This window comes from Zootoca vivipara, chromosome 3, assembly GCF_963506605.1.
Source record: "Zootoca vivipara chromosome 3, rZooViv1.1, whole genome shotgun sequence".
Classification (NCBI taxonomy): domain Eukaryota; kingdom Metazoa; phylum Chordata; class Lepidosauria; order Squamata; family Lacertidae; genus Zootoca; species Zootoca vivipara.
Genome location: NC_083278.1, coordinates 107,173,546 through 107,199,451, shown reverse-complemented (window position 1 = coordinate 107,199,451; position 25,906 = coordinate 107,173,546). Strand labels below are relative to the sequence as shown.

At 43.4% G+C, this 25,906-nt stretch overlaps 1 protein-coding gene across 27 annotated transcripts in view; it reads left to right on the top strand.

Annotated features, from left to right (window-relative positions):
* NRXN1 (neurexin 1) overlaps positions 1-25,906 on the top strand; it is a 947,796-nt gene that overhangs the window by 301,263 nt on the left and 620,627 nt on the right. For 12 of the 27 annotated variants that reach the window (XM_060273115.1, XM_060273111.1, XM_060273108.1 and 9 more), the window contains 3 exons: positions 15,669-15,970; positions 18,910-18,954; positions 20,020-20,181. In XM_060273115.1, coding sequence (XP_060129098.1) covers positions 15,669-15,970; positions 18,910-18,954; positions 20,020-20,181 — 509 coding nt within the window. The remainder of the gene's footprint in view (positions 1-15,668; positions 15,971-18,909; positions 18,955-20,019; positions 20,182-25,906) is intronic. The other 15 variants (XM_060273114.1, XM_060273113.1, XM_060273112.1 and 12 more) reach the window with 2 other exon arrangements.

Sequence of the window (25,906 nt, the reverse complement as noted above, 5' to 3'; positions counted from 1 at the left end):
TGCACTGCCTCCTGCAGTTCGGTCAAACTCATGTTTGTAGCTTCGAGAACACTGTCCAACCTTCTTGTCCTCTGTCGTCCCCTTCTCCTAGTGTCCTCCATCTTTCCCAACATCAGGGTCTTTTCCAGGGAGTCTTCTCTTCTCATGAGGTGGCCAAAGTATTGGAGCCTCAGCTTCAGGATCTGTCCTTCCAGTGAGCACTCAGGGCTGATTTCCTTCAGAATGGAGAGGTTTGATCTTCTTGCAGTCCATGGGACTCTCAAGAGTCTCCTCCAGCACCATAATTCAAAAGCATCAATTCTTCTGCGATCAGCCTTATTTATGGTCCAGCTCTCACTTCCATACATCACCTGGAAACAGAGAAGCCAAAAAAAAAAGCAGCCGGGGAGGAAAATCGGGAAATGATATGTGGAATCCTGACAAAAAACCAGTATTCTTTTCTTGATCTTCCATTTAACTGCCCACCCATCCATGATAAAGGAGGATTAAACAATATGGTGCGGAACAATAAAAGCTATGCCCTATCAAGTAACTGAGCAGAGTCCACTAGCCTGAGTAACTGAGCAGAGTCCACCAGTGCAATGTTAAGGAAATCCAGCTGCATAGGGCACAGACCTCCATGGTACTGACCTTTGAGGTGCACAGTTTTATACAGATTGGCTTTTTTTTTTGTTATATCTTACACAATTCTGATAATATTTTATTTTTATTACACATGGAAGAATGTTATTATTTTTGAAGTAATTAATTTTTTAGAATTGCTTTCCTTTTATGTATCTAGGAAATAGATATAATAGTTTGAAGATGGTATTTAACACCAGTCAGATTAAATCAAATAAATAAGGACTATTCAGTGTTATGATGGAGGGGATGCTAGGAAACAGGGAATTATGTCCACATGTGGTGGTGGTGTAAATATGTACATTCCCCCCCCCAAAAAAAAGGGCATTTAAGGAGATAACAGAAATCACTGGGTTAAAGCTGACCGAAAGTCCAGAGGTAGCATTATTATCAAATTAGGATGGGGTGGAAGTTTTGCAGACTAGGAAGGACTTGCTCACAGATTTATTGACATCTGCACGCATTATGATAGCTAGGAAGTGGAAGGGGCAAGCATAAAATGGAAGAATGGTATAAAGAGGTGTGGGATGTAGCTATTGATGAAAAATTAACATGTGTCATTAAGGTAAGATGGGGAATAAGAAGAAGAATAAGAATAATTTATTATTGGCCAAGTACATTTTCCAACATACTTGGAATTTGTTTCGGCTACATTGCAATGTAAACATACACACACTGTTCCACTCACAATACAAATAAGCAAAGAAACCCACCCAAAACTGACCTCCTCTTCAGCTACACATCTACAAATTCAACAATTTAATGGCACAAGGGAAAAATTGTTCCTGTGCCTGGCCAATTTTGTATATGAAGACCTGTAGCGACGTCCAGATGGGAGTAAATCTAGCAGATGATGACCGGGATGTAAAGGATCTGCTGCAATTCTCTCTGCTCTCTTCTTAACTCTGGTAGCATAGATTGTCTCTATTGTAGGCAAGCTAGCACCAATTACCCTTTCTGCAATTCTTACAGCTCGTTGGAGCCTTTTCTTGTCTGTCTTGGAGGCGGTACCATACCAAGCAGTAATAGAATTACAGAGAACAGTTTCAATGATGCTTCTGTAAAATTGGATCAACACTTCCTGGGGCAATTTAAATTTCCTTAGTTGATGCAGTAAATACAACCTCTGGTGGACCTTTTAAATAATACTATTGGTGTTGCTTGACCAATTTAACTTTTGAGAAATTATAGAGCCCAGGAACTCTACTCTACTACTACAACCATGTTACCAAGGATGGAAATTGGCGGCAGGACAGAAGAGTGCCTTCTGAATATGCAGGAGAAATGATTTTGAGGAGATATGGAGGGTGTTTGTAGAATTTGTACAGTTAAAATGGAAAGGGGTCAAACCATCGCAAGAGGTGTTAAATTTTTGGGAGGTTGGATAGTTATAATGGAATGGTCTCAGTGGTGGGGTGCACATTTTTATTCTTATTTATTTATGATTTTTACTTTGTCAAAATAAAATAAGAAAGTTAGAAAGTTAGTTGAAAGAAAGAAAGAAAGAAAGAAAGAAAGAAAGAAAGAAAGAAAGAAAGAAAGAAAGAAACTGTAGAGTTGATTGGAGGTTGTGTATGTGTATACACACAGGGAGAGAGAAAGTGAAAATGTATTTAATTTTAAATTTGTATTTGAGGAAAGATCACCAAATATTGTTGTATTACTTATTATTATCCAACCTGGATAGCTCAGTTGGTTAGAGTGTGGTGTTGATAACGCCAAGGTTGCAAGTTTGATCCCTATATGGAACAGCCAAGGTTGATCCCCATATGGGACAGCTGCATATTCTTGCATTGCAGGGGGTTGGACTAAATGATCCTCAGGGTCCCTTCCAACTCTACAAGCCTATGATTCTATGATTGCAACTTTAAATAAATTTAGCAGTTTCAGATTTTGTGCTTTTCATTTTTTTTCTGCATCTGTTTTTTTGAAAATTGAAGTTAACAATTTTGTAGGGGGAGCGTGCAAGTAGCTGGCCTAATTTAATTTACAATTTTTATTTTCATTACTTTGTTTAATGTGTGTCATTTCCATATTAGCATTATGACTTGCGCATTCTGACAGATAATATAAAGGCATTTGCTTTTTGTTTAGATTGCATTTCAAGAAATGAACAATATCAAAGCTTGAAATCTAAAAAAAAAATCCCTTCTTGTGTGCATTACCTACATGTGTCACCACGATTGATTTGAGCTGGGAAGAAAGCAGTAATATAACATATGTGACTGGCAGGAGTAAGTGTATGCTACAGCAAGACGTTGAACCATGATTGGAGCCGTCCCTACCATTAGGGAGAGTGAGGGAAATGGCTCACGCAACTGATTTTAGGTTTCATGAAAGGGCAGCAAATTGCTAGCCATTTAATTTGTAGTTACTGAGTTTTCACGGCTGTGAAGGAGGGAATGTGCTTGTTGGACTTCCTGCCCTAGGTTCCAAATACCTTGGCTGCCCTTGGGTATTACACACCTTGACTTGCTGAGGGGAGGGGTTGAGGCATCCTTTGCTGCTCTGCCTCAGGCAACAAAATGCCTTGAGCCTGCCCTGCCCACTATCGTCACACACTCTTGTTTCCTGTGCTGTTCATGACCCCCATGTTGCAGGTTGGTTGCTGCCTAATAATAATACTTTTATTATTTACTAGTGTATTTCAGCCCGTTCAATAACGGGCTCTAGAAAATCCTGGGGTTCGGAGAAGCGCTTGCGCAGCGCTTCTCCGAACCCTGGGACCTGTCATTGCTGTCGGCGGCAGGGGGACAGGAACGAAGGAGGAGAAAGCGCTGCTTTCTCCTCCTCCGTTCCTCTCCTGCAGCCGCCGACAGGAAGCAGAACTCCCAGGGTTCGGAGAAGCGCTTGCGCAGCGCTTCTTCGAACCCTGGGACCTGTCCTTGCTGTCGGCAGCAGGGGGACAGGAACGAAGGAGGAGAAAGCGCTGCTTTCTCCTCCTCCGTTCCTCTCCTGCAGCCGCCGACAGGAAGCAGACATCCCAGAGTTCGGAGAAGCACTTGCACAGCGCTTCTCTGAACCCTGGGACCTGTCCTTGCTGTCGGCGGCAGGGGGACAGGAACGAAGGAGGAGAAAGCGCTGCTTTCTCCTCCTCCGTTCCTCTCCTGCAGCCGCCGACAGGAAGCAGACATCCCAGAGTTCGGAGAAGCACTTGCACAGCGCTTCTCTGAACCCTGGGACCTGTCCTTGCTGTCGGCGGCAGGGGGACAGGAACGAAGGAGGAGAAAGCGCTGCTTTCTCCTCCTCCGTTCCTCTCCTGCAGCCGCCGACAGGAAGCAGACATCCCAGAGTTCGGAGAAGCACTTGCACAGCGCTTCTCCGAACCCTGGGACCCGTCCTTGCTGTCGGCGGCAGGGGGACAGGAACGGAGGAGCGCTTTCTCCTCCTTCCTTCCTCTCCCCCAGCCGCCGACAGGAAGAACGCGTGCACTCTCCCCCCCGCCTCCTCCAACCGCCGCTCCTCTCATGGGCCAGGGAGGGTTGTGAGGAGGCCTTCGCCGGCCTCCACCCTCGCTTCCCTGACGTGCCCTGCAGTGAGGCAGTGTCCGGCGGGAGCGGCGGTTGGAGGAGGCAGGGGGGGGAGAGTGCGCACGCGCAGTCTCTGCTGTCCAATCCCTGTATCCCTGGGGCACATGCGCAGTACCCCAGGGACACACGGGACAACTGGACGCAGGGACACAGGGACATTATTATATAGGATATCCCGCCCATCCGGCTGGGTTTCCCCAGCCACTCTGGGTGACTCCCAGCAGAATAGTAAAAACACGATAACACATGATGAAGGCATGACCCTCCAGAAGTGGTTGGACTACAGTTCCCATAATTCCTGACCATGCGTAATGCTGGCTGGGGCTGATGGGAGTCGGAATACAACAACAACAACAAACAACAACAACAACAACAACTGGGCCAAAGCAAACAAGATTAATTTTAACAAGGAGAAATGTAAAGTACTACACTTGGGCAAAAAAATGAAAGGCATGAATACAGGATGGGTGACACCTGGCTTGAGAGCAGTACATGTGAAAAGGATCTAGGAGTCCTGGTAGACCACAAACTTGACATGAGTCAGCAGTGTGATGCAGCAGCTAAAAAAGCCAATGCAATTCTGGGCTGCATCAATAGGAGTATAGCATCTAGATCAAGGGAAGTAATAGTACCACTGTATTCTGCTCTGGTCAGACCTCACCTGGAGTACTGTGTCCAGTTCTGGGCACCACAGTTCAAGAAGGATACTGACAAGCTGGAACGTGTCCAGAAGAGGGCAACGAAAATGGTCAAAGGCCTGGAAACGATGCCTTATGAGGAACGGCTTAGGGAGCTGGGTATGTTTAGCCTGGAGAAGAGAAGGTTAAGGGGTGATATGATAACCATGTTCAAATATATAAAAGGATGTCATATAGAGGAGGGAGAAATGTTGTTTTCTGCTGCTCCATAGAAGCGGACACAGAGCAATGGATTCAAACTACAAGAAAGAAGATTCCACCTAAACATTAGGAAGAACTTCCTGACAGTAAGAGCTGTTCAGCAGTGGAATTTGCTACCAAGGAGTGTGGTGGAGTCTCCTTCTTTGGAGGTCTTTAAGCAGAGGCTTGACAGGCATATGCCAAGAATGCTTTGATGGTGTTTCCTGCTCGGCAGGGGGTTGGACTGGATGGCCCTTGTGGTCTCTTCCAACTCTACAATTCTATGATTCTATGATTCTAACAACAACAACAACAACAACAACAACAACAACAACAACAACAACAACAACAACAACAACAGGAGGGTCACATGCTGACCCAATGGAAAAGGAGAAGCAACATATTTCACATACCATGACAAGTCCATACCCACTGCCGCAGGCCATCATCAGATAACAGCATTGGTGATGTGAAAAAGCACCCTCGGATGTGCCGGGTGGAGGCGATGAACTGGGCTGGAAGAAGTGAAGTCTCTGGATGGGCTTAGCCCTGTGAACATTTATTAAATTTGAGGAAAGCCAAGTGCTGGCAGGACATTTCCCTGTATATCATTACTAAGCAAAAAATATAATTATTCACAGATGCAGACTACAGATGCTTCAGTTCTCCACTGCCAAGTCCCGCCATTCTCCACAAATAGAACCTGCAGAAACAACGAGATACACCCTGAAACCTAATAAAACATTCCTTTCAGGAGCTATGGAGTCAAGCTCGGTGACCTTGCTGGTTGCAAACCTTTTGACATCTCTAATGAAGATAAAACTTGTCCTCTGCAAAACTGCAAATATTCTAAAATACAGATTTGAGTTGAGCAGACAAGGGAGCCCAGCCTAGCACAGTTCAAGTTTTTACATAAGGCCAACATGACCCCTACTTGCTCTCCAGGTCCCTGATTCTTCTGGGCTGCCCAGCTGCACTCTTTTGGGCCACCAGAGAGCACCGGGGCTGTCACAGTGGTACAGAAAGTCAAGTGATATTGGTGTGGGTATTTTTTTTTAATGTAATTGAATGTACTGTTTTAATTTTTGTTTTAATGTATCTCTGTGGGGCTTTGCTTGCTTGCTTGTTTTGTAAGTTGCTTTGCCTTCAGCAAGAAAATGTGACCAATAAATTTGATAAATAATAATAAAGTTACTAGATATTTCAAGGTCAAGGTTGACACCAGGTGTGAGAAGACCTTGAACAAAGTACCCTCTGGCAGACCACTTCCTATGTTTGTGGGGTGGGGGAGAAGGAGGTGTCTGGCCATGTTTGTTGTTTGTTGGAAGTGGCTGCGTCAGTGATGGCTCCATTTCGTTGGTGCCCAGGGTTAATTTAAACACCTTTCACCCCAGAAAACAAGTTGGAAGCAAAAGCTTATCTCTCCACATGGGAACCTTTTTGCCCTGGCAGCCCACTCACCCATTGAAAACAATGGATAATGGATAATTAAGACAGAAAGGGAGTTAATGGTGACAGGGAGTGGCATGGTCATGAATGCACAATGAACCAAATGTGGTTTTAATGAACGGATAACTTTTTTTAAAATGTCCTTTTTAAACAAAAACAATAGCAACAATAAATGGAGCAATGGAAGATTTTATCCCCCTATTGCATTCCTAACACAGAGCTTTCCAAACTTCCCATGTTGGTGACATACCTTTTAGACATGACACAGTAATTCACTTTTACTAGCAAACTGAAGGTTAAACTAACCCCTTTCCCACCCTGAGAGGAGGCGGGGAGTGTTTGTGCGACACACCACCTTCTTCTTCTTCTTCTTCTTCTTCTTCTTCTTCTTCTTCTTCTTCGATCACTTGTAGCCGAGTAAGATTGTCTTCCATAATCACGGTTTTAACATTGGGTCCGTTAGTGACTGTGGAGGCCAATTCTGGATCCACACGTCCTTCCGCAGTGGGGACATTGGTTTCCAGGCGGGAGTTGATCACGGTGTGGATTTGCCAAGCGTGCCTTCCTCTTAGCACGTTTCTCCCTTGCGTCCTGAGATCGAGTTTCTTCAAAGCCCATGACACCTTTGGTAAAGGCTGTTATCCAACTGGAGTGCTCACAGGCCAGTGCCTTGAGACAGTCTTTAAACCTCTTTTGTTGACCACCAGCATCACGCTTTCCATTTTTAAGTCGCCACCAAGTCCCTGGGTGGCGACCATGAAGGCATTGTGGTTTGGGCTTTGGCTTCACTCATCACAAGTTGGAAGGGGGAAAAGAGCTGACAGGGAGAGTTTCCATATAAGCAGTCCCTTCTCCCAGAATTTCGAAGCTCAAATTCAGCTACCAGAGGCACTTTTTATTTATTTATTTTACAAATGGGGGAAAGATGAACCCAGTGTGTTGGCACCACTAGTTTTGACCTTAGTCTGCCTACTCTGCTGGTGACGTGTTTTTTTTCCCTGGCTGATTTTAAAAGAGAAGAAGAAATAAAAGGCAGTGCAGGGACAGCTAGACCAATCCTTATATTTGGAATCTTGGTCCCCAGCCAATAGCAGCTGTGGCATCCTTTTCAAAGGAAGGAGCATCTGTCAGAAAGCTACTCCCCTGTGCCTCTACTGCTATTTGAACATTTCTAACTTGTATGGGTTGGTTTGAGTATATATATATTGAGGGGGTGGGGAGGTTTGTTTTAAATTTTCTCCTCTCGAAGCTCTTGATTTTTTTGAAGCTTCATCTTTTGCCAGCTGTTTAGAAAGAAAAGAAAATCAATTTATTCTGATCGTCTGGAGAAAGGGAGCAAGGCAGCCCTTTAATGATACTTGAACAGATGTGGAATTCTATTACACTTTGTTATATGCTGACAGAGAAATAAAACTAGCATAAAAGAAAGAAGGGTGAATCACCAAAAAACAAGTGAACAATAAATTACAAAGTGCAATAAAGTAACCTGCTTTCTCTGTCTCCCCACCTCACAAAGCTCTCCAGTACATTGGCAGGAAAAGTGAACAGAGATTCCCTGTATGATTTCTCACTGATCCTATTTAAAAATAGCAATAGCAATACATTCAGCCTCATTCTTGGGTTGCCAGAGTTTCAGCTAATCCCTAAAGCTATCCCTACCATTCCTTTGCCCTCCAGAAATATGCAGGAGGTGGTGTTTTTTATGTCTCTATACCATGATAATAAGGGGCCCAGGTGGTGCTGTGGGTTAAACCACAGAGTCTAGGGCTTGCTGATCAGAAGGTCGGCAGTTCGAATCCCTGCAACGGGGTGAGTTCCCGTTGCTCGGTCCCAGCTCCTGCCCACCTAGCAGTTCGAAAGCACATCAAAGTGCAAGTAGATAAAGAGGGACCGCTCCGGCGGGAAGGTAAACGGCGTTTCCGTGTGCTGCTCTGGTTCGCCAGAAGCAGCTTTGTCATGCTGGCCACATGGCCCGGAAGCTGTCTGCGGACAAATGCCGGCTCCCTCGGCCTATAGAGCGAGATGAGCGCCACAACCCCAGAGTCGGACACGACTGGACCTGATGGCCAGGGGCCCCTTTACCTTTTACCATGATAATACCTGACACATGTTTAAAAACAGGGGTGTGGAACCTTTGTCCTTCCATATGTTTCAAAACTACAATGCCCATCAGACCTAGCAAACATGGCCAATGGTCAGAGATGATGGGTGTTGTGGTTCAGAGATATCTGGAGGGGCAAAGATGCCTCACACCTGGCTAAAAACCACAGAGGCAGCCAATGTATTTCTCCCCTTCTGGTCTGCTGTTTCCCTACTTGCATTTTGTCTGGATAACAACCTTTGGTGACAACCCAGGAGGACATGAAAAACCACTATCACAACCCACCAAAAACTGAATTAGTTTCGGTGTAGTTAGGTTTGTTTAATAAAGCTTTCACTGAAAATCTGAAAAGTATGTTTGGGAATCGTGGTAGGACTCAGCAGAGGCCACACTGGATTCATGTGCCAGGACTCCCACAAAGGCTTTTGACATAGGGAAGGTGATATTCCTCTCTAGCTCAGCTTGCAGGAAGTTCTGCTAAACACAAAAGAGAGGTGGCTAACCTGGGACCCTCCACGTGCCATTGGACACCAGCTCCCATCAGCCCTAACGAGCACATCCTATGCTCAGGGCTGATGGAAACTGGAATATCACAACAAATAAGGTGGCATAGTTTGTTGTTGTTGTTGTTGTTGTTGTTGCTGCTGCTGCTGTTGCTGTTGCTGTTGCTGTTGCTGTTGCTGTTGCTGTTGCTGTTGCTGTTGCTGTTGCTGTTTAGTCATTTCTCTTCGTGACCCCCTGGACCAGAGCACACCAGGCACTCCTGACTTCCACTGCCTCCTGCAGTTTGGTCAATCTCATGTTAGTAGCTTCAAGAACACTGTCCAACCATCTCGTCCTCTGTCGTCCCCTTCTCCATGTGCCCTCAATCTTTCCCAACATCAGAGTCTTTTCCAGGGAGTCTTCTCTTCTCATGAGGTGGCCAAAGTATTGGATCCTTCATGGATCCTTCACGGATCACTGTCTTGTCATGGTGAAGGGGCTTGAATAACTCAGAGAAGCTATGAGCTATGCCGTGCAGGGCCACCCAAGACAGACAGGTCATAGTGGAGAGTTTTGACTAAACGTGATCCACCTGGAGCAGGAACCGGCAAGCCACTCCAGTATCCCTGCCAAGAAAACTCCATGGACAAAAACAACTGGCATAGTTTAGCGACCTCTAAAGGAATTCTCCATGGCCTGGCTGCTCCAGTGCTTAAATGTTATGTCAGTGCTTTCTTCCTCGTCCACCAGTGCCCAGTTCCTGCCCCATCCCTCAAACTTTCTCAGACTGGCATATCTGGCAAGACAATTGCCTTGCTTTCCTTTACCTGTCTCAGACAAGAACCTTGGCTTGGCTCTGCACTGCAGGAATGGGGGTCCCAAAGATGGCACCTGTGGATCAAAGGTTACACATGTAATACATGTGCATCAGGGCAGCTGCCCTCCTTCGTAGTGACCTAGTGAGAGGTCAACCATGCAAATGATTCAAGCATCCCCTTTAGTTTCCACCCCAGCAGTGGTAGTAAATGAAGGGAAGGAAAAGAGAGAGAAGGAAAGGAAGGTCTTATTCGTTGTAAGAAACACAGGGGGGTTGTTTTGCTTGATGAGTGAAGCTTAAGTCAAAACAGCTAGCACAATGCCATTTGCCAGCTGGCCTACAATTGCCCGTTTAACAACTGTCTTAATTCAAGAAGTGAATTGAAATGACTATTTTAAATACACAGCTGGGAGATTACTGGTGTGTGCTGTTTCTCAATCCAATATCATTTGGATTAAGCCATCGTTTCTCCCTATATCATCTGATCACTAGCAGACATCTCTATGCTGGTCAATGAAGGGAAGAGGATTCTGAGTGCTGTTCTTTGGGTTCTCAGCTGTTGTTTTTCACTGCTGTTTTTCAGCTTGGCAATTGGTTGGTTTTAATGGTCGGATCATTGTTGCTTTTATGTTCGCTTCTATATTTGTAACCTTATTTGAGCAGCTCATTTGTGGAAGGGGAAAGTAGTATATAGTTTTTGTTAACAAACAAACAAACAAACAAACCAGAGTTTCTGGAAACTCTGATGTGGTTAAACTCTTAATCATGACCTCAGTCAGCAGTTGGGCTCCGAACTGGCGAGTTCTGGCATAAAGTGTGTGAGTTGGCTTACTGCCCTTCCCTGATCAGTTGAGGGGTAGCTTTCTGCCGGCAATTCATCAAGTTACAGCAAACACCTACAACTCACGCCGGGCCATGACAAGTATTTATGTGTACAAAAGATGCATTAATGAATGTTGCATCATTTTACTGCTTTTGCATATTAAAAGCAAAATGAGCCATGATAAATCACCCAAGGCTATTTCAGTTTTCTAGCTGTTTTTTAATTAGATTTTGGACATCACCTTGGGACATATCTTTTGTTTACCTAAACTTATATACCACTAACTAGAACAAAAAACCTCCATGTGATTTGCAGTAGACAGCCTTCTTAAAAGTACTAATTAAAAACAGACATTAAAAACAACTTACATGAGATTTTTTTTGAAAAGAAATCAAATAAAACCTAACACCTATAAAACACATAATTCATTTTATGCATGGGAACATGGAAAGAGCATGATTTAGAACATATACAAAATTCTCAACATAAAACATAAGTAATTTTAAAGCACTTATACTTACTAATAAGATGGATCACATTTACAGGCTTGCTTATATAAGGTATCAATTAAAAAAACAAAGCAGCATAACAGGTAAAATCAAATTAAAATGCAGTAATAAAAATTGACGTACAACAATAAGGTTCGAAAAAGCAGTGAACACTACAAGAAGACTTGCTATCTCCAACAATTGGTTATGCAGTGTGTCCAGCTGCCCTACAAGCAAAGTTTATGTTTTTGTTTTCCTAAAGGAAGGGAGATAAGCAGGGTGCAAGGCTGGATAGCTCAGTTGGGTACAGCATGGTGCTGACGACACCAAGGTTGCAGGTTTGATCCCCGTATGGGACAGCTGCATATTCCTGCATTGCAGGGGGTTGGACTAGATGGACTTCGGGGCTCCTTCCAGCTTGACAGTTCTATGATTCAATCCCTGCTAACAATGCTCCCAAGTCACTCCTTGGGTAAGGCTGCACATTGCAGGAGTAATGCCAATGGAACCATCAGTAGGGAAAGGGAAAGAGTCCAGTGTAAAAAAGCAAGGTGAGCCAAATTTATTGCACAAGCCATCTGTTACAGAGCATTGCTAAGGGCCAAGAAATGTGTGGCTGTTATTTCTAAGATACCTTGGCATGGTAGTATATGAAAACCTTGTTTCTGGCTCTTAGAGGAAATGGAAATCTGTTAGGAAGCACCAGAAACATATCCTGTTGAGTGCATAATCCACTGGGTTATTGATTGAAGGAGAAACTAATGGCCAAAGAATAAGAATCCAGAGATTGCCTTGCTGGGACTTACTGATAGACCTCCACTGAGACATCTATTAAAGAGATATTTGTCAGTACCGGTGATACTGATTTGATCTTTCTGGTGACAATGCTAGCTGCTTTTTTTCCCTGCAGCAAGGGTGCAGAATTGCAGGTTTGGCTTTTTGTGTCCTTCCTCAAGGAAACTGCCTTGGGGGGGGGTGTCAAAAGAGTTCACCTTGGTTCTTTGGAGAAAGGTCTGACAGGAGGCGCAAAAGGTGTTCAGCTTCTTGAATAGTTTCTGTATTTGTTTACAACATTTGGATACTTTCTGACGCCCTTCACAATAGCTAGCACAACTTCTCACAGATTGAAACCTAGACCTGTGGCAGCCATACTCTGTCACTTAATCATTTGTTTGAGATCAGCCATTTCCACACAACTTGGTGCCAGGATTCTTGTTTTCCTCAGTTCGTCATGTTGCAAATTTTATTACGGATTGTATTCTAGGAATTGTTCTCTGCTTTTGTGCCAGAGTTCAGTATCTGCATCCAAGACTGTTGATTTGTGGTCTTTCACATTAAGCCTGTATAGCTATTACAGATTGTGGTCAGGACAAATAAACACTGGCAGCATTTGTCATGCATAACTGGCTGTTAGGAAAGGGCTGTTCAGCAACAAACAAAAATCTGAAAGTAAAGGCTAAAGAAGGGGAGAAAAACATTGTGGAGACAGCAAAAGTTTGAAATAAGAAACCAATCAATTGTTGTTACAAACACTTCTGATGTTCAAGAGCTTGAAAAAGAATGGAAGTTCTTGACAATTGCTTATGTACATTGTCTCCAATATTGTTGAAGTACGGAGAGTGAAGTACTGAAAAATTGCAGTCTTTGGCACTATCGGAGCTGGTTCGGATGGTTAAACTTTAAGCTTTGGGCTGGTCATTCTGGAGGTGATTCTTTACATAATGGAACAATGTCACCAGAAGAGCACTCACATGGGGAATGAATGACATTTATCGCAGAAGATCCTAGGTTCCATCCCCAGCATCTCCACACAGAACTGAGGAAGTCCGCTGTCTGGAGATTCACTGCCAATCCATGCAGACCAGGGGCGGGGAACCATTTTCAGCCCAAGAGCCGCATTCCCCCATAGGGAACCTTCCAAGGGCCATATACCTGTGGTGGGCAAAAAGTGAGTGGAGCAAGAGAAGTCACTCTTGCCTTTGTGCAGTAGGCTGCATTGCAGCCATGCACAAATCCAGAGGTTTCTAAGGAACACATCCCAGACAGGCAAAACGGCCAAACATTACAGGGAAACACGGTCAGTAAGAGATGTGGCATGGGAAGGGCTGTGTCCTGGAGAGAGTCCCAAGGGCTTGGACTTTTAGGCCTGAGCTTCCCCATCCCTAGTGTGGACAATATTGAGCTAGATGAACCAGTGGTTTGCCTAAGTATAAGGCAGACTCTCATGTTCCTATGTTTCTTGGGCGGGCAGTTGGCAGAGCCTTCACACTATGGCAGTTTGCACATTTTTCGGGCTGTCAATTGGGAAGTGCGATTTTGTGTGCGTTCACCGGGACTGTTGCAATAGTCCGGATGTCACCCAACTATAGTCCTCATCTGCAAGCAAAACAAAGCGCCTCACATTCATCCCATGTCACCCTTTCGTCTTCTATCCCACCCTTCCTTCTCTTGTTTCCTTCCCTTGCCTCATCATTCCTATCAGTCCTGCTCCCAATGTTCAGATTGTGAGATGAACTAGAAAAGACTGGGGAATCCACGGTCAGAACTCCCAACATCCCATTCCAATATTAAAAGCAGCCACATGCGGAAATGGACGTTCCCCTTGCACTGAGTGTGGAGAAGTTAACCATCCTTCCAAGACGTTCACACTGTTGAAATTATTTCTTGTCCACCCACAGCTGCTTTTAGTTATGGGGCTACAGTCAGTTTTTAACCCACCCACCCAGGCCACCAGCAGCTTTAAGGGAAAGGGTGTTTAAAGGGGGTGTGTGTGTGTGTATTATATAACGCCAGGTGGCGCTGTGGGTTAAACCACAGAGTCTAGGGCTTGCTGATCAGAATGTCGGCGGTTCGAATCCCTGCAACAGGGTGAGCTCCCGCTGCTTGGTCCCAGCTCCTGCCCACCTAGCAGTTCGAAAACACATCAAAGTGCAAGTAGATAAATAGGTACCACTACAGCGGAAAGGTAAACGGCGTTTCCGTGTGCTGCTCTGGTTCACCATAAGCAGCTTTGTCATGCTGGCCACATGACCCGGAAACTGTCTGCGGACAAACTCCGGCTCCCTCGGCCTATAGAGCGAGATTAGTGCGCAACCCCAGAGTCGGACACGACTGGACCTGATGGTCAGGGGCCCCTTTACCTTTACCTATATATATTATTAGGGAATGCATTGAAGGAAAGGACCTTTTTTCCTTTAGTGCCACATCCCATCCAGTTTGGACTTCCCCACTCCTCTTTTTCTACTTTTACTCATCTTCAGATCTCTTTTGTGTAGATTATAAATTTATTCAGCTTGTGAAATACTTGGCGGATGAGGCTGTGTTTTTTTGCTTGTCACTGTGAACCACCAGGTACTTTGACAAAGACGTTAACGACAGTAATTATTAATATACTTCTTAGAGACTCCGCGTTTTGAGGATATACAACCCCGTTTTGCATATTGCAAAAGAGAGTGGAGCTCCTTTTATAGGACGTCTTGTTTTTCAGCGGCTGCACATCACCGCATCTGCTGCATCCCTCCACTACATTTAACACTGGTCCAGGGAGCCCTTAATCTGGTATGGATGTCAGCTGAAATCCCTCTCAATGTTACATGCTACAGCTGCCCTAATCCTCTAGCAGATGGTAAACGTTTGTGCTGCCATGGAAAAAAAGAAAGAAAGAAGGAGGATATGAAAATACAGAGGCTCAGGCTTAAAGCTCTCTTCCGTGGGGTCCAATTTACACCGATACAAAGACCCTGCCTCAATTAAAGGAAAGCGCTGATTTGCCCAACCATTGCTGTTGTTTTACCTGGGAGTGGTTCATGTACACAGTTATATTTTTTTAGTGACAGTTACTATGCAGTTGTGTTTTGGACTGGGTAATAATACATGTTACTTGACATGCATTGACTGTTAAAATTTGACAATATTTGATGGCAGACTGCCCGTTTATCATTCCCCACCCCCCACCCCCGTTAGATCCAGCCAAAATGAAACATAACCAAGAGATGCCAACATGTCGAAAAGACCTGAAATGTGACATAATAAAATATCAGACCCAAAATTTTAAATTCAAAATTCCACATTAAAATATGAAATATGGAAATCCAAATCGGCAATTTTTTCAAAGTAAAAATGTGCTGAGTTTGAGAGAATACTTTGCCCACTATCATGGTCTGAGGCAGGCTGGCATCTCTCAGAAGCTTTGGCAATGGAGAGGAATAACACACTAGTCCTCATTGATGTATTGGGGCTGCTGTCCACCACGCAACAAATTTCTGCCAAAATAATAGCACATAAAGCCATGTGTAAAAATACAACTTTTATATTTCTTGCAAAGGGAAATTACGTTTCTTTTCTAAAAAATAATTTCCTGCTACTGATGTTAGGAAAGCAAAGTATGTTTTTTTTGTGTGAATTGTATTTATTTTAGATCCACTGATTCAGAGTTATTTCCTCCCCCTTTCTCCCTCTCTTTCTCTTTATTTATTTAGGAAAAGAAGAATACATTGCGACATTCAAAGGGTCAGAGTATTTCTGCTACGACTTGTCCCAGAATCCTATCCAGAGCAGCAGTGACGAAATAACTCTGTCCTTTAAAACCCTTCAGAGGAATGGACTGATGCTTCACACTGGAAAATCGGCCGATTATGTCAACCTTGCCCTGAAAAATGGAGCGGTCTCCTTGGTTATTAATTTGGGCTCAGGGGCCTTTGAAGCGCTAGTGGAACCTGTGAATGGGAAATTTAATGACAATGCCTGGCATGATGTCAAAGTAACCAGAAATCTGCGTCAGGTAACAGTAGAATGGATACAGCAATAACTGACTTTGCTTTTGCCACAGCTAAGTGTTTGGTGATCTTGCAGTTAGTACAACATGCCATTGAGTGTTTAGCCGACCTCTGAAATGTAGATTTCAACGTGTTACCAAGAGATGGGTCAATTCTACCGCACATGAGCACAGGCACACCTAGAAAGTCATTGTGGGCCAGGGTTGTTTGAACAATTGTAGAATTGTGCATGTGTGTAAATATATGTGTATTAAATACACATATGCATTTAAAGAAGATGATGTGGAATATTTTTGCTATAATGGGAGACCAATTCAGTCTCTCTCTTTTTTAAGGGAACTGTTTTATATTTGCAATTAACCAGGCAACATTTTCTTTTCTGTTGACAAAACATAACTTCTTATGATAAAATTGTTGTGGTCCATGAATTAATTCAATAAAACCAAAAGCTGAAATGGTCATGTGGGGAATAAATTATAATGCATAATAAGACAAATAATAGGCAGTTCATAATACCTAATAGATACAAATATCTAACACTAATCACCTCACTTGCACAGCTGTGTGTTAGGGTCATTTCCAGCTAATTGATGGGAATGTGCTCCAGGATATACATGTTTTATAGCACACCAGACATTACATTTGGCGGAAGGCCTATGGCACATATCTAGCTATAGTTCTCTTCCCAGGAACCTAGCCTGCAAACTGCTCATGAGTTCTACAGACTTCTTACATTATCCAGATAATCCCCACACATCTTTGGGAGCTTCTTCTGTCATGCTATTTATTATATTCTCATTTATTGTGATGCACCGGTTGCTCATGTGTGCAGAAGCATTGGCCTTTACATGGGATTTCTCCAACCACATGAATTTCACACTCATTTTGGTGGTGGAACTAAATTTGCAGCTACAAAGTGTGACCGTTTGATGGGATTGTGGAGGTAGCGATATCCTACTGAATGTGGTGGTGGTGCAATATTGGTGGATTTATGCACAAGAAATGCTGCATACAGAAGATAATTACATATAAACAGCATTCTAAAATGTATATCAACACTTTATGCCCTAAGATTGCAGCTGTACACATAAGTTATTGGTACACAATAAGTTATTGCACACCACTTAAAAGATTTCTAAAACATTAAGCAATGTATAAATGCTTTTAAATACCTAAATGAATTTTTAAAAAAATCAACTGAAATCAATGGACATTCAGCAACAGGATTGCATCTTAAAGTGTTTGTTCTAAAACAATATATCTGACTTGCTTTCCAGAAATGCTTCAGCTTCAGTTACGACTCAAAAATTCTTGGCCACCCCGCCGTTACTTTATCCACTTTCAAAGCAGCTAGCTGGGTGCTTTGCTCTTATTTTATTAAAGTAAATTTTCAGATTAAATATAGTGAGTTGCTAAAAGGGCATCTAGTGAATCTATAGGGCTGAGATTGGAATATAAACATGCCTGGTATCCATTTGATAATCTTTTTGGATGTTAGTATACTACAGTAACTTTGCTACAGGGTACAGTTACAGATATTGGTATCTCCATTTTTGTCATGAAGCTTTTTGGGTGCCTGTAGGCAAATCACTGCCTTTTTAGGCTTAATTAGACTTCTGTGCGCTGCTACGGTTCGCCAGAAGTGGCTTTGCCACATGACCTGGAAGCTGTACGCCGGCTCCCTCGGCCAATAACACGAGATGAGCACTGCAACCCCAGAATCGGTCACTACTGGACCTAATGGTCAGGGGTCCCTTTACCTTTACCTAGACTTCCCTTTATATGCACCTCAGGCAGCATGGTCACTACCACTTCAATAATATTCATAGACCTATGTAAAGGCCTTTGCTCACATAGTTATTGGACAATGCTTGTGTGATATGCTAAATAGGCTGTCAGAAGGATCATGTGGCCATAAGTGCCCTAACCAGGATTAAAATCTGGCATAGGAAAGACACACACCACTACTAATTTTGATGGAAATGGACACCAAATTAGTCAGCAAGTGGCCTACTTTCTAGATTTGCCTTTGCTCATCCAAAACCAGGCATCCCCAAACTTCGGCCCTCCAGATGTTTTGGACTACAATTCCCATCTTCCTCAGCCACTGGTCCTGTTAGCTAGGGATCATGGGAGTTGTAGGCCAAAACATCTGGAGGGCCGCAGTTTGGGGATGCCTGTCCAAAACTGTTAAAAGAAACCAACATATAAAAAGCAACAACCATGGGGTGGGAGCTAGAAGTACCAGTTAGACATGTTCTGGCAGGTGCATGTCCAGAGAGCTAGCTGCAGAAATCCATTCTACTCATTGTTATGTGTCAGGATATTTGCTTTGTTTCATTGCAGTAAACTGTGATCCTAAAGTCCATCAATATGACCGAAAGAAGTTTTGGAGTTGAAAAGAAGTCCTTGTGTGCTGAGTCAAAAAAAATTGAGTACTAGGGGATTCCTGCTGATTCGCTTGGGGGGATTTGGGGGTCAGGAGAAGCAGTGGTCAGCTGATGAGCTTTAGGCCTCCACCCCCCCGAGAGTCATTTTGAATGTCTGTCAGAAACACTCAGTTGGAAGAGGACAAAAGGAGTGTGGTCGTTATGTCTGTTTCTGTCCAGTGGAGAGCTGAAATAAGTTCTACAGTTTATATATCTATATTGATCTATATATATAAATATATTTGCAGGAAAAGACAACTGCTGTTACCTCTGTGGAGGCGTATCTGTTAGTCTGCTTTTTTTATTTTCCCTTGTAAAATTATTTTGCCCTTTTTTCTGTGTTACTAACATGCTTAATAACTAACATGTCATTCATGGAATGTTTCATTCTACTAACCGTTACCTGGACCAAAATAATGTACTAACATTGGTAGTGACCATCATATTTTTTAAGTAAACGATCGTTATTCTGTTCACAAGTTTTTAATTTCCTTTCTCCCCCCTTCTCCACAAAGCACTCAGGCATTGGACACGCTATGGTAAACAAACTACATTGTTCGGTAGATATCATTCTAATTGTTTCTTATTTTGGGTTTGCCGTGTGTTTCCTTTCTTTCTTTTAACTGTAGACATCATTAACAAAAGAGGAACTGCGGTTGGTACTCTTCTGCTTACTTTTTTAACCTCCTCTTCATCTGTTGTTGACCTCCTACTTTCATTTACTTTATCTGTTCCTGTCCAATTCTTTCTCTCTCCTCTCTCTCTTTTTTTGAACTCACACGTAGAGGGGCATCCTTAACATTTTGCATCAAAAGCTGTGGTTAACTAACAAGGGGTTAAGCTGGCCTAGCGTGCCGCCAGCCTAGCTGGCACTCTAACCATTCATAATGCATGGCATGCGGGCACGGATGAGAATGACGGAAGTGACACATCTACATACTGTTACTTCATCAACAAAAGCCGTTTGGTTCTCTTCATTCCTTTCTCTTCCTTTCTCCTCCTTCTCTGATACTCGCTCTCCTGCATGCGCACATCAGGGTGTGCTGCTGCCAATTGGTCGTTCTTTGCTGGGTTCCCCTCACTCCACTTATTCCCCTCCCTCTTGCTTTGGCATGGAATCTAGGCTCTTGCATGGACACGTCGCTGCTGTATATATGGTGCTAACAGTGATGGTGCTGCTGGCAATATTGCTTGTGCCTCTCTTTTTTTTTTCCTTTCTGTTTTTTCAAGGTGCACGTTCTTTTTATTAGTCGTTGACAGACCTTACTGAACTTACTAATATGTAACACCAGCTAAACTAACCTTAGGGAAGCATTCTACTAACACCATTTTTGTGTCTGCTAATCAACCTTTTTGAGTTGCGAATAGGGACTTGCTGACACTAGCTCAATAATAAGACAACTCTCTTAACTAGTTAGAGCACCTAGGGATAGAATCCAAGACTAAACCTCAAACAGACATGAAAATGGGCTCCGCCTTAGGTCTCAAAAAAACCAATAACAAATAACAATAATAAAAACAAATAAAAATATAAAAAACCAACAATAAAAAACCAGGCATATCCCAAGGACAGCAGTATGTAGGTCTGAGTATAGCGTGTCCTTTCCCTGTGCTTTGTTATCTAGGTGACAATATCAGTGGATGGGATTCTGACCACGACGGGCTACACACAAGAAGACTACACCATGTTGGGCTCCGACGACTTTTTCTATGTTGGAGGCAGTCCTAGCACAGCAGACTTGCCTGGGTCACCAGTCAGTAACAACTTCATGGGCTGTCTCAAAGAGGTAAATAACATCATCGCCATAAATGACATTCCACCATGAGATTGGCAAAGGCCAGGGCCTCATAACCTCAATTTACCTTTCTTTGTGTGTGTGTAACTGTTTCTTTAATCTGACACCTGAGTCCCCAATTCAAAGATGGTTATGTGAGCCCACCTCCCTGATACAGTACAAATTCCACCTTTAAAAAAATATCAAGACTGGTTTACTGTACGACTGAATGTGCTGCATCTTGAAAATGCCTCTAAACCAGCCATCCATCCCCAACCTTCGGCCCTCCAGATGTTTTACTCCGGCCCTCCAGATTCTTTACTACCTCTACTATAAGAATGCAACATGAGGATTTGTCGTTGCTGTTGTCTTGCGTATCCACTCTTTGTTGGGATCTCTGTGGGATTTCCATATTGCAAAAGTGTGGAATGGAGGGCGTTCTTCTTGTGTGCGTTCTTCTTGTGCGATGGCACCAAGGCTTCCTTCTCTTTGAGGTGGTCAGCCTGTGTCTGAGCTACATCTTTTGAGAATGCAGGCAGGAGGCCTCAAGGTATTCAGTGAGTAGCCATTCAGAAATGATGTTTAGGTCAACTTTTTGATTGCTACAGTGTTACATTTTAATAATGATGCATTCACAATGTAGATTTGCCTTTTTTTAAAAAAAAAAAAGACGGATTCTAGGACTGGGTGGATTAAAATGCTTAATTTAGAATACCCAGCGTTCCATTCCACCTCTTAATGGCTTGGGACTAGTTTACACGTGGAATTGCCTGTCCTCTATATGTGCCCAGTCAGCTACTTTAATCTCTGGAATTGGCACTGTTACAGGTAGCACATAATTATCATTGATATTTTAGTGTGACAGAACCTACACTTTGGAACTCCTTGCCTATTGATACCAGGCAGTGCCTACCCTGTACGTTTTGCAGTGCCTGCTTAAAACATTTTTGATTAGGCAACCCTATCCAGACGCACAGGTGTTGGTGTTTTTTAATATCCTTTACTGATAATTTTAGCTATTTTTAAATGTTTTCAGTTGTTTTCTACTGTTCTTGTTGATCATTTAAATATCTATTGTAAGTCACTTGGAGGTTTTACTACATTTAAGTGGTATATAAAGTTTGTTAAATGATCCAATTCCAGTGATTCTTTAGAAGTGCAAGAGCTCGAATGGATATACAGAGCTTTCCCATTGTCAGGTGTTTCCTCCTAACCACCAACACATAGTTCCATGCTCACAAGCCATGTACATAGCGAACTGCTCCTTCCGTCATAGCAAATGCGAAAATATTCAGATCTCTGGATCTGTGTTAAATTGGCTCAGAGGGATCATTCCTACTACTAAGTGCTGGGCTTGTGCTGGAGCCTATGGAGAAATCAGCAAGGCAGGTCAGTTTCAGGACCATGGATAGATCCAAGTGAACAACTATGGTAGTTCCAGGTTGGGAGCACACTGAGAGGTGTTTCAAACCTCTGCCTCCAGACTACTTCGTAAAATTGAACTGTATAGATTTGGGAGGAGGAGACTCTTGAGAGTCCCATAGACTGCAAGAAGATCAAACCTATCCATTCTTAAGGAAATCAGCCCTGAGTGCTCCCTGGAAGGACAGATCGTGAAGCTGAGGCTCCAATACTTTGGCCACCTCATGAGAAGAGAAGAATCCTTGGAAAAGACCCTGATGTTGGGAAAGATTGAGGGCACAAGGAGAAGGGGACGTCAGAGGACAAGATGGTTGGACAGTGTTCTCGAAGCTACGAACATGAGTTTGACCAAACTGTGGGAGGCAGTGCAAGACAGGAGTGCCTGGCGTGCTATGGTCCATGGGGTCACGAAGAGTCGGACACGACTAAACGACTAAACAACAACAACAACATAGATTTGGGAGGGACCCAAATGGTCATCTATTCCAACCCCCTGCAATACATAATAATAATAATAATAATAATAATAATAATAATAATAATAATAATAATTTATTTATACCCGCCCATCTGGCTGGGTTTCCCCAGCCACTCTGGGCGGCTTCCAACAAAATATTAAAATACTTTGGTGTGTTAAACATTAAAAGCTTCCCTAAACAGGGCTGCCTTCAGATGTCTTCTAAAAGTCTGGCAGATGTTTTTCTCTTTGACATCTGGTGGGAGTGCGTTCCACAGGGCGGGTGCCACTACCGAGGAGGCCCTCTGACTGGTTCCCTGTAACTTTGCTTCTCACAGCGAGGGAACCGCCAGAAGGCCCTCAGCACTGGACCTCAGTGTCCGGGCAGAATGATGGGGGTAGAGACGTTCCTTCAGGTATACTGGACCAAGGCCGTTTAGGGCTTTAAAGGTCAGCACCAACACTTTGAATTGTGCTCAGAAACGTACTGGGAGCCAATGTAGATCTTTCAAGACTGGTGTTATGTGGTCTCGGTGGACTTCTTCTAGGCTTCATGCCCTTGTGGAGAGCCTGAGATTCTTAAATAGCCAAGCATCTGACCTGAAGAAAGGCACTCCTTCTCCATTCCATGTGTGGTGGGTGCCCTCCACCTTTGGACTGTGGGGAGCAGGGGGCTCCTCAGCAGAAGTCATACCGTGTTTCTCATATTATAAGACATGTCTTATATTTATTTTGTCCTCAAAAAAACACACTATGGCTTATTTTCAAGGGATGTCTTATTGTTTTTCTCCTCCTCCTGCCGCGGCCGGCATTGCTGCTGCTCCTATCACTATGTCTTATTTTCGGGGTATGGCTTATATTCCTTGAATGCTTAAAAATCCTGCTATGGCTTATTTTATGGGTATGTCTTAAAATATGAGAAACAGGGTAGAATCATGAAAGTGTAGAGTTGGAAGGGGCCCCGAGGGTCATCTAGTCGAATCCCCTGCAATGAAGAAATCTCAGCTAAAGCATCCATGGCACATGGTCATCCAGTCTCTGCTTAAAAAACCTCCCATGAAGGAGAGACCACAAGTCACCTCAGCTGCAGTGATCTCCTGTTCTCTAGCAGCCAGCTCAGAGCCCTGAACCTGCCTTGCACATTGCTAACTTTTCTGAAAATGCACATTTGAAAACATTTCAGCTGTTAGTTCTGCCTCAGTCCTGGCCAGAGGTTTCGGTCACCCTAGGGCTGCAGTTTGTTCAGGCTCAGGTTTATTCCAGGATCAATAGTGTTTTCCCTCTGTGGGTTTTAAAAATGGGTTTTATTCTTAAATAGAGTGACCCTAGTTCAACCCAGCCACTGCTGTGTCTCTTTATTTAGCCATCAGGTCACAAATGTTGAGTGTAAGCAATTGGACTCGGAAAATATGGCCCCTGCAATGCTTGAATCAGCATTTAGAACAGTGCTACAAGATATCATGTGGCTTGGATCATTATTATTTTTTTAAAGGTTAAACCCACCTGAATATCAGAAATTGGAGACAACCAAGAGGGGAGTGCTCAGAGATATTAAGTTCAGCACCACCACCAAAGAAAAACATCTGTACTAGAAGGACCTTTTCTCTGATTCAGCAAGGGAATACATATTTAGCTCCAATTTAGAAATTTCCCTCCCTGTCTGTATCAGACCTGTTGTTGTTTAGTCGTTTAGTCGTGTCCGACTCTTCGTGACCCCATGGACCATAGCACGCCAGGCACTCCTGTCTTCCACTGCCTCCCACAGTTTGGTCAAACTCATGTTCGTAGCTTCGAGAACACTGTCCAACCATCTCGTCCTCTGTCGTCCCCTTCTCCTAGTGCCCTCAATCTTTCCCAGCATCAGGGTCTTTTCCAAGGATTCTTCTCTTCTCATGAGGTGGCCAGTGTATTGGAGCCTCAGCTTCACAATATGTCCTTCCAGTGAGCACTCAGGGCTGATTTCCTTCAGAAAGGATAGGTTTGATCTTCTTGCAGTCCATGGGACTCTCAAGAGTCTCCTCCAGCACCATAGTTCAAAAGCATCAATTCTTCGGCGATCAGCCTTCTTTATGGTCCAGCTCTCACTATTGGGAAAACCATAGCTTTAACTATACGGACCTTTGTCGGCAAGGTGATGTCTCTGCTTTTTAAGATGCTGTCTAGGTTTGTCATTGCTTTTCTCCCAAGAAGCAGGCGTCTTTTAATTTCGTGACTGCTGTCACCATCTGCAGTGATCAAGGAGCCCAAGAAAGTAAAATCTCCCACTGTGTCCATTTCTTCCCTTTCTATTTGCCAGGAGGTGATGGGACCAGTGGCCATGATCTTAGTTTTTTTGATGTTGAGCTTCAGACCATATTTTGCGTTCTCCTCTTTCACCCTCATTAGACCTAGTTATGTTTATTCATCCTTCCCACAGTGGATTTTCATCACAAGGATAACTTGCAGGCATATCCCCATTCTGTTTAATAATAATATGGGGCCTTAACAAGAAATAAAGTGTTGTTGTTGTGTCTGCAGAAACTCATTGCATCTGACAGCGTCTGTTGCATCTCAGAATATATATTTTTGTCCTTAGCAAAATGCATATGAAACTTTATTGCCAGTGAAGGAAATCATTCTCTCCCCCACCCCCCATATTCCTTATGGGGCAGGGTGGGAGGCAGTCTGTTCTATGGGAAAGTTTGACACTCCTACAGTTGTTAATGGTTGTGTGGACAATCAAGGATACAAACACATTTTTGACATTGGGGAAATGCGGTCTCTGTGCAAAAGTTGACAGGGAGGGGAGATCTTGTGAAAAACATCACCAAATGTTTGAAGACATCTTAAATTAAATGAAATGGTTTTTTAAAAAAAAATTGGATGAGGACATGTAAATAAATAAAAAATAGAGTTGTGCATAAAAATTCATTGCCCTATACAACAGAGGAAGAGGGATAAATTTAACATAAGATTGGGTGAATGGATTTGCTTGTAATCAACAAAGTCAACCCATTTGTGCAATGACTTTCACACCCACAGTTGAACACCCCCTCCCTCTTCTCTCCCTGCATGCCCCCATAGCCCTCCAAATATGTTCTGGCGGGCGATGGAAACCCTTATAGAAGGCAGAGGGAGGGGCAGTACCATTGTGGAATTAGAAGTCCTTGCATGAAGTCGGTGACTTTGCTGAATGCAACCTAGGCTTGAAGCTATGTTCTCAATTACTCTTCCTGCCCCGTCCCCCGTCTTTCCCCTAAACCAGGTACCCCCAGATTCGGCCCTCCATATGTTTTGGGACTACAACTTCCATCATCCCTAGCTAACATGACCAGCAGTCACGGATGATGGAAATTGTAGTCCCAAAACATCTGGAGGGCCGAGTTGGGAGGTGCCTGCCCTAAACCTCAGTTTTACATTAGTGAAATGGGAGTGATAGTGGCTCACCTCACACGGTTTCTGTGAGAGTGAATACAAAAAACAATGCAAATAGCTGTGCAGATTAGAATGAAAAATTAAATGAGTAGCTAAAGTGGGTTTTCAAAACAAAGATCCCATTAATTCAGAACCTTAAGGGTTCTGAAAACAAACCTATATTAAAAAGGCTTACCATCTGATTCATAGTCTGCTTATTTGGATTTATACTGATAGATCTCTAAGCTTAACCTCCAAATCGCTTTAGTTTTTTAGTGGGTTTTGAATCTGTATTCAATTCAATTCATTTGAGATCCATGATTTAAATTATAGATGGCAATAAGATTTCAGGCAGGATGATTGAGCTATATGACACACGTGCTGATATTATGGTGCTCAGCCCACTAGTCATGTATTAAGGCTCTTCCAAGTAATTGAAAACTCATTTGTTTTTTCCAGTCCCTT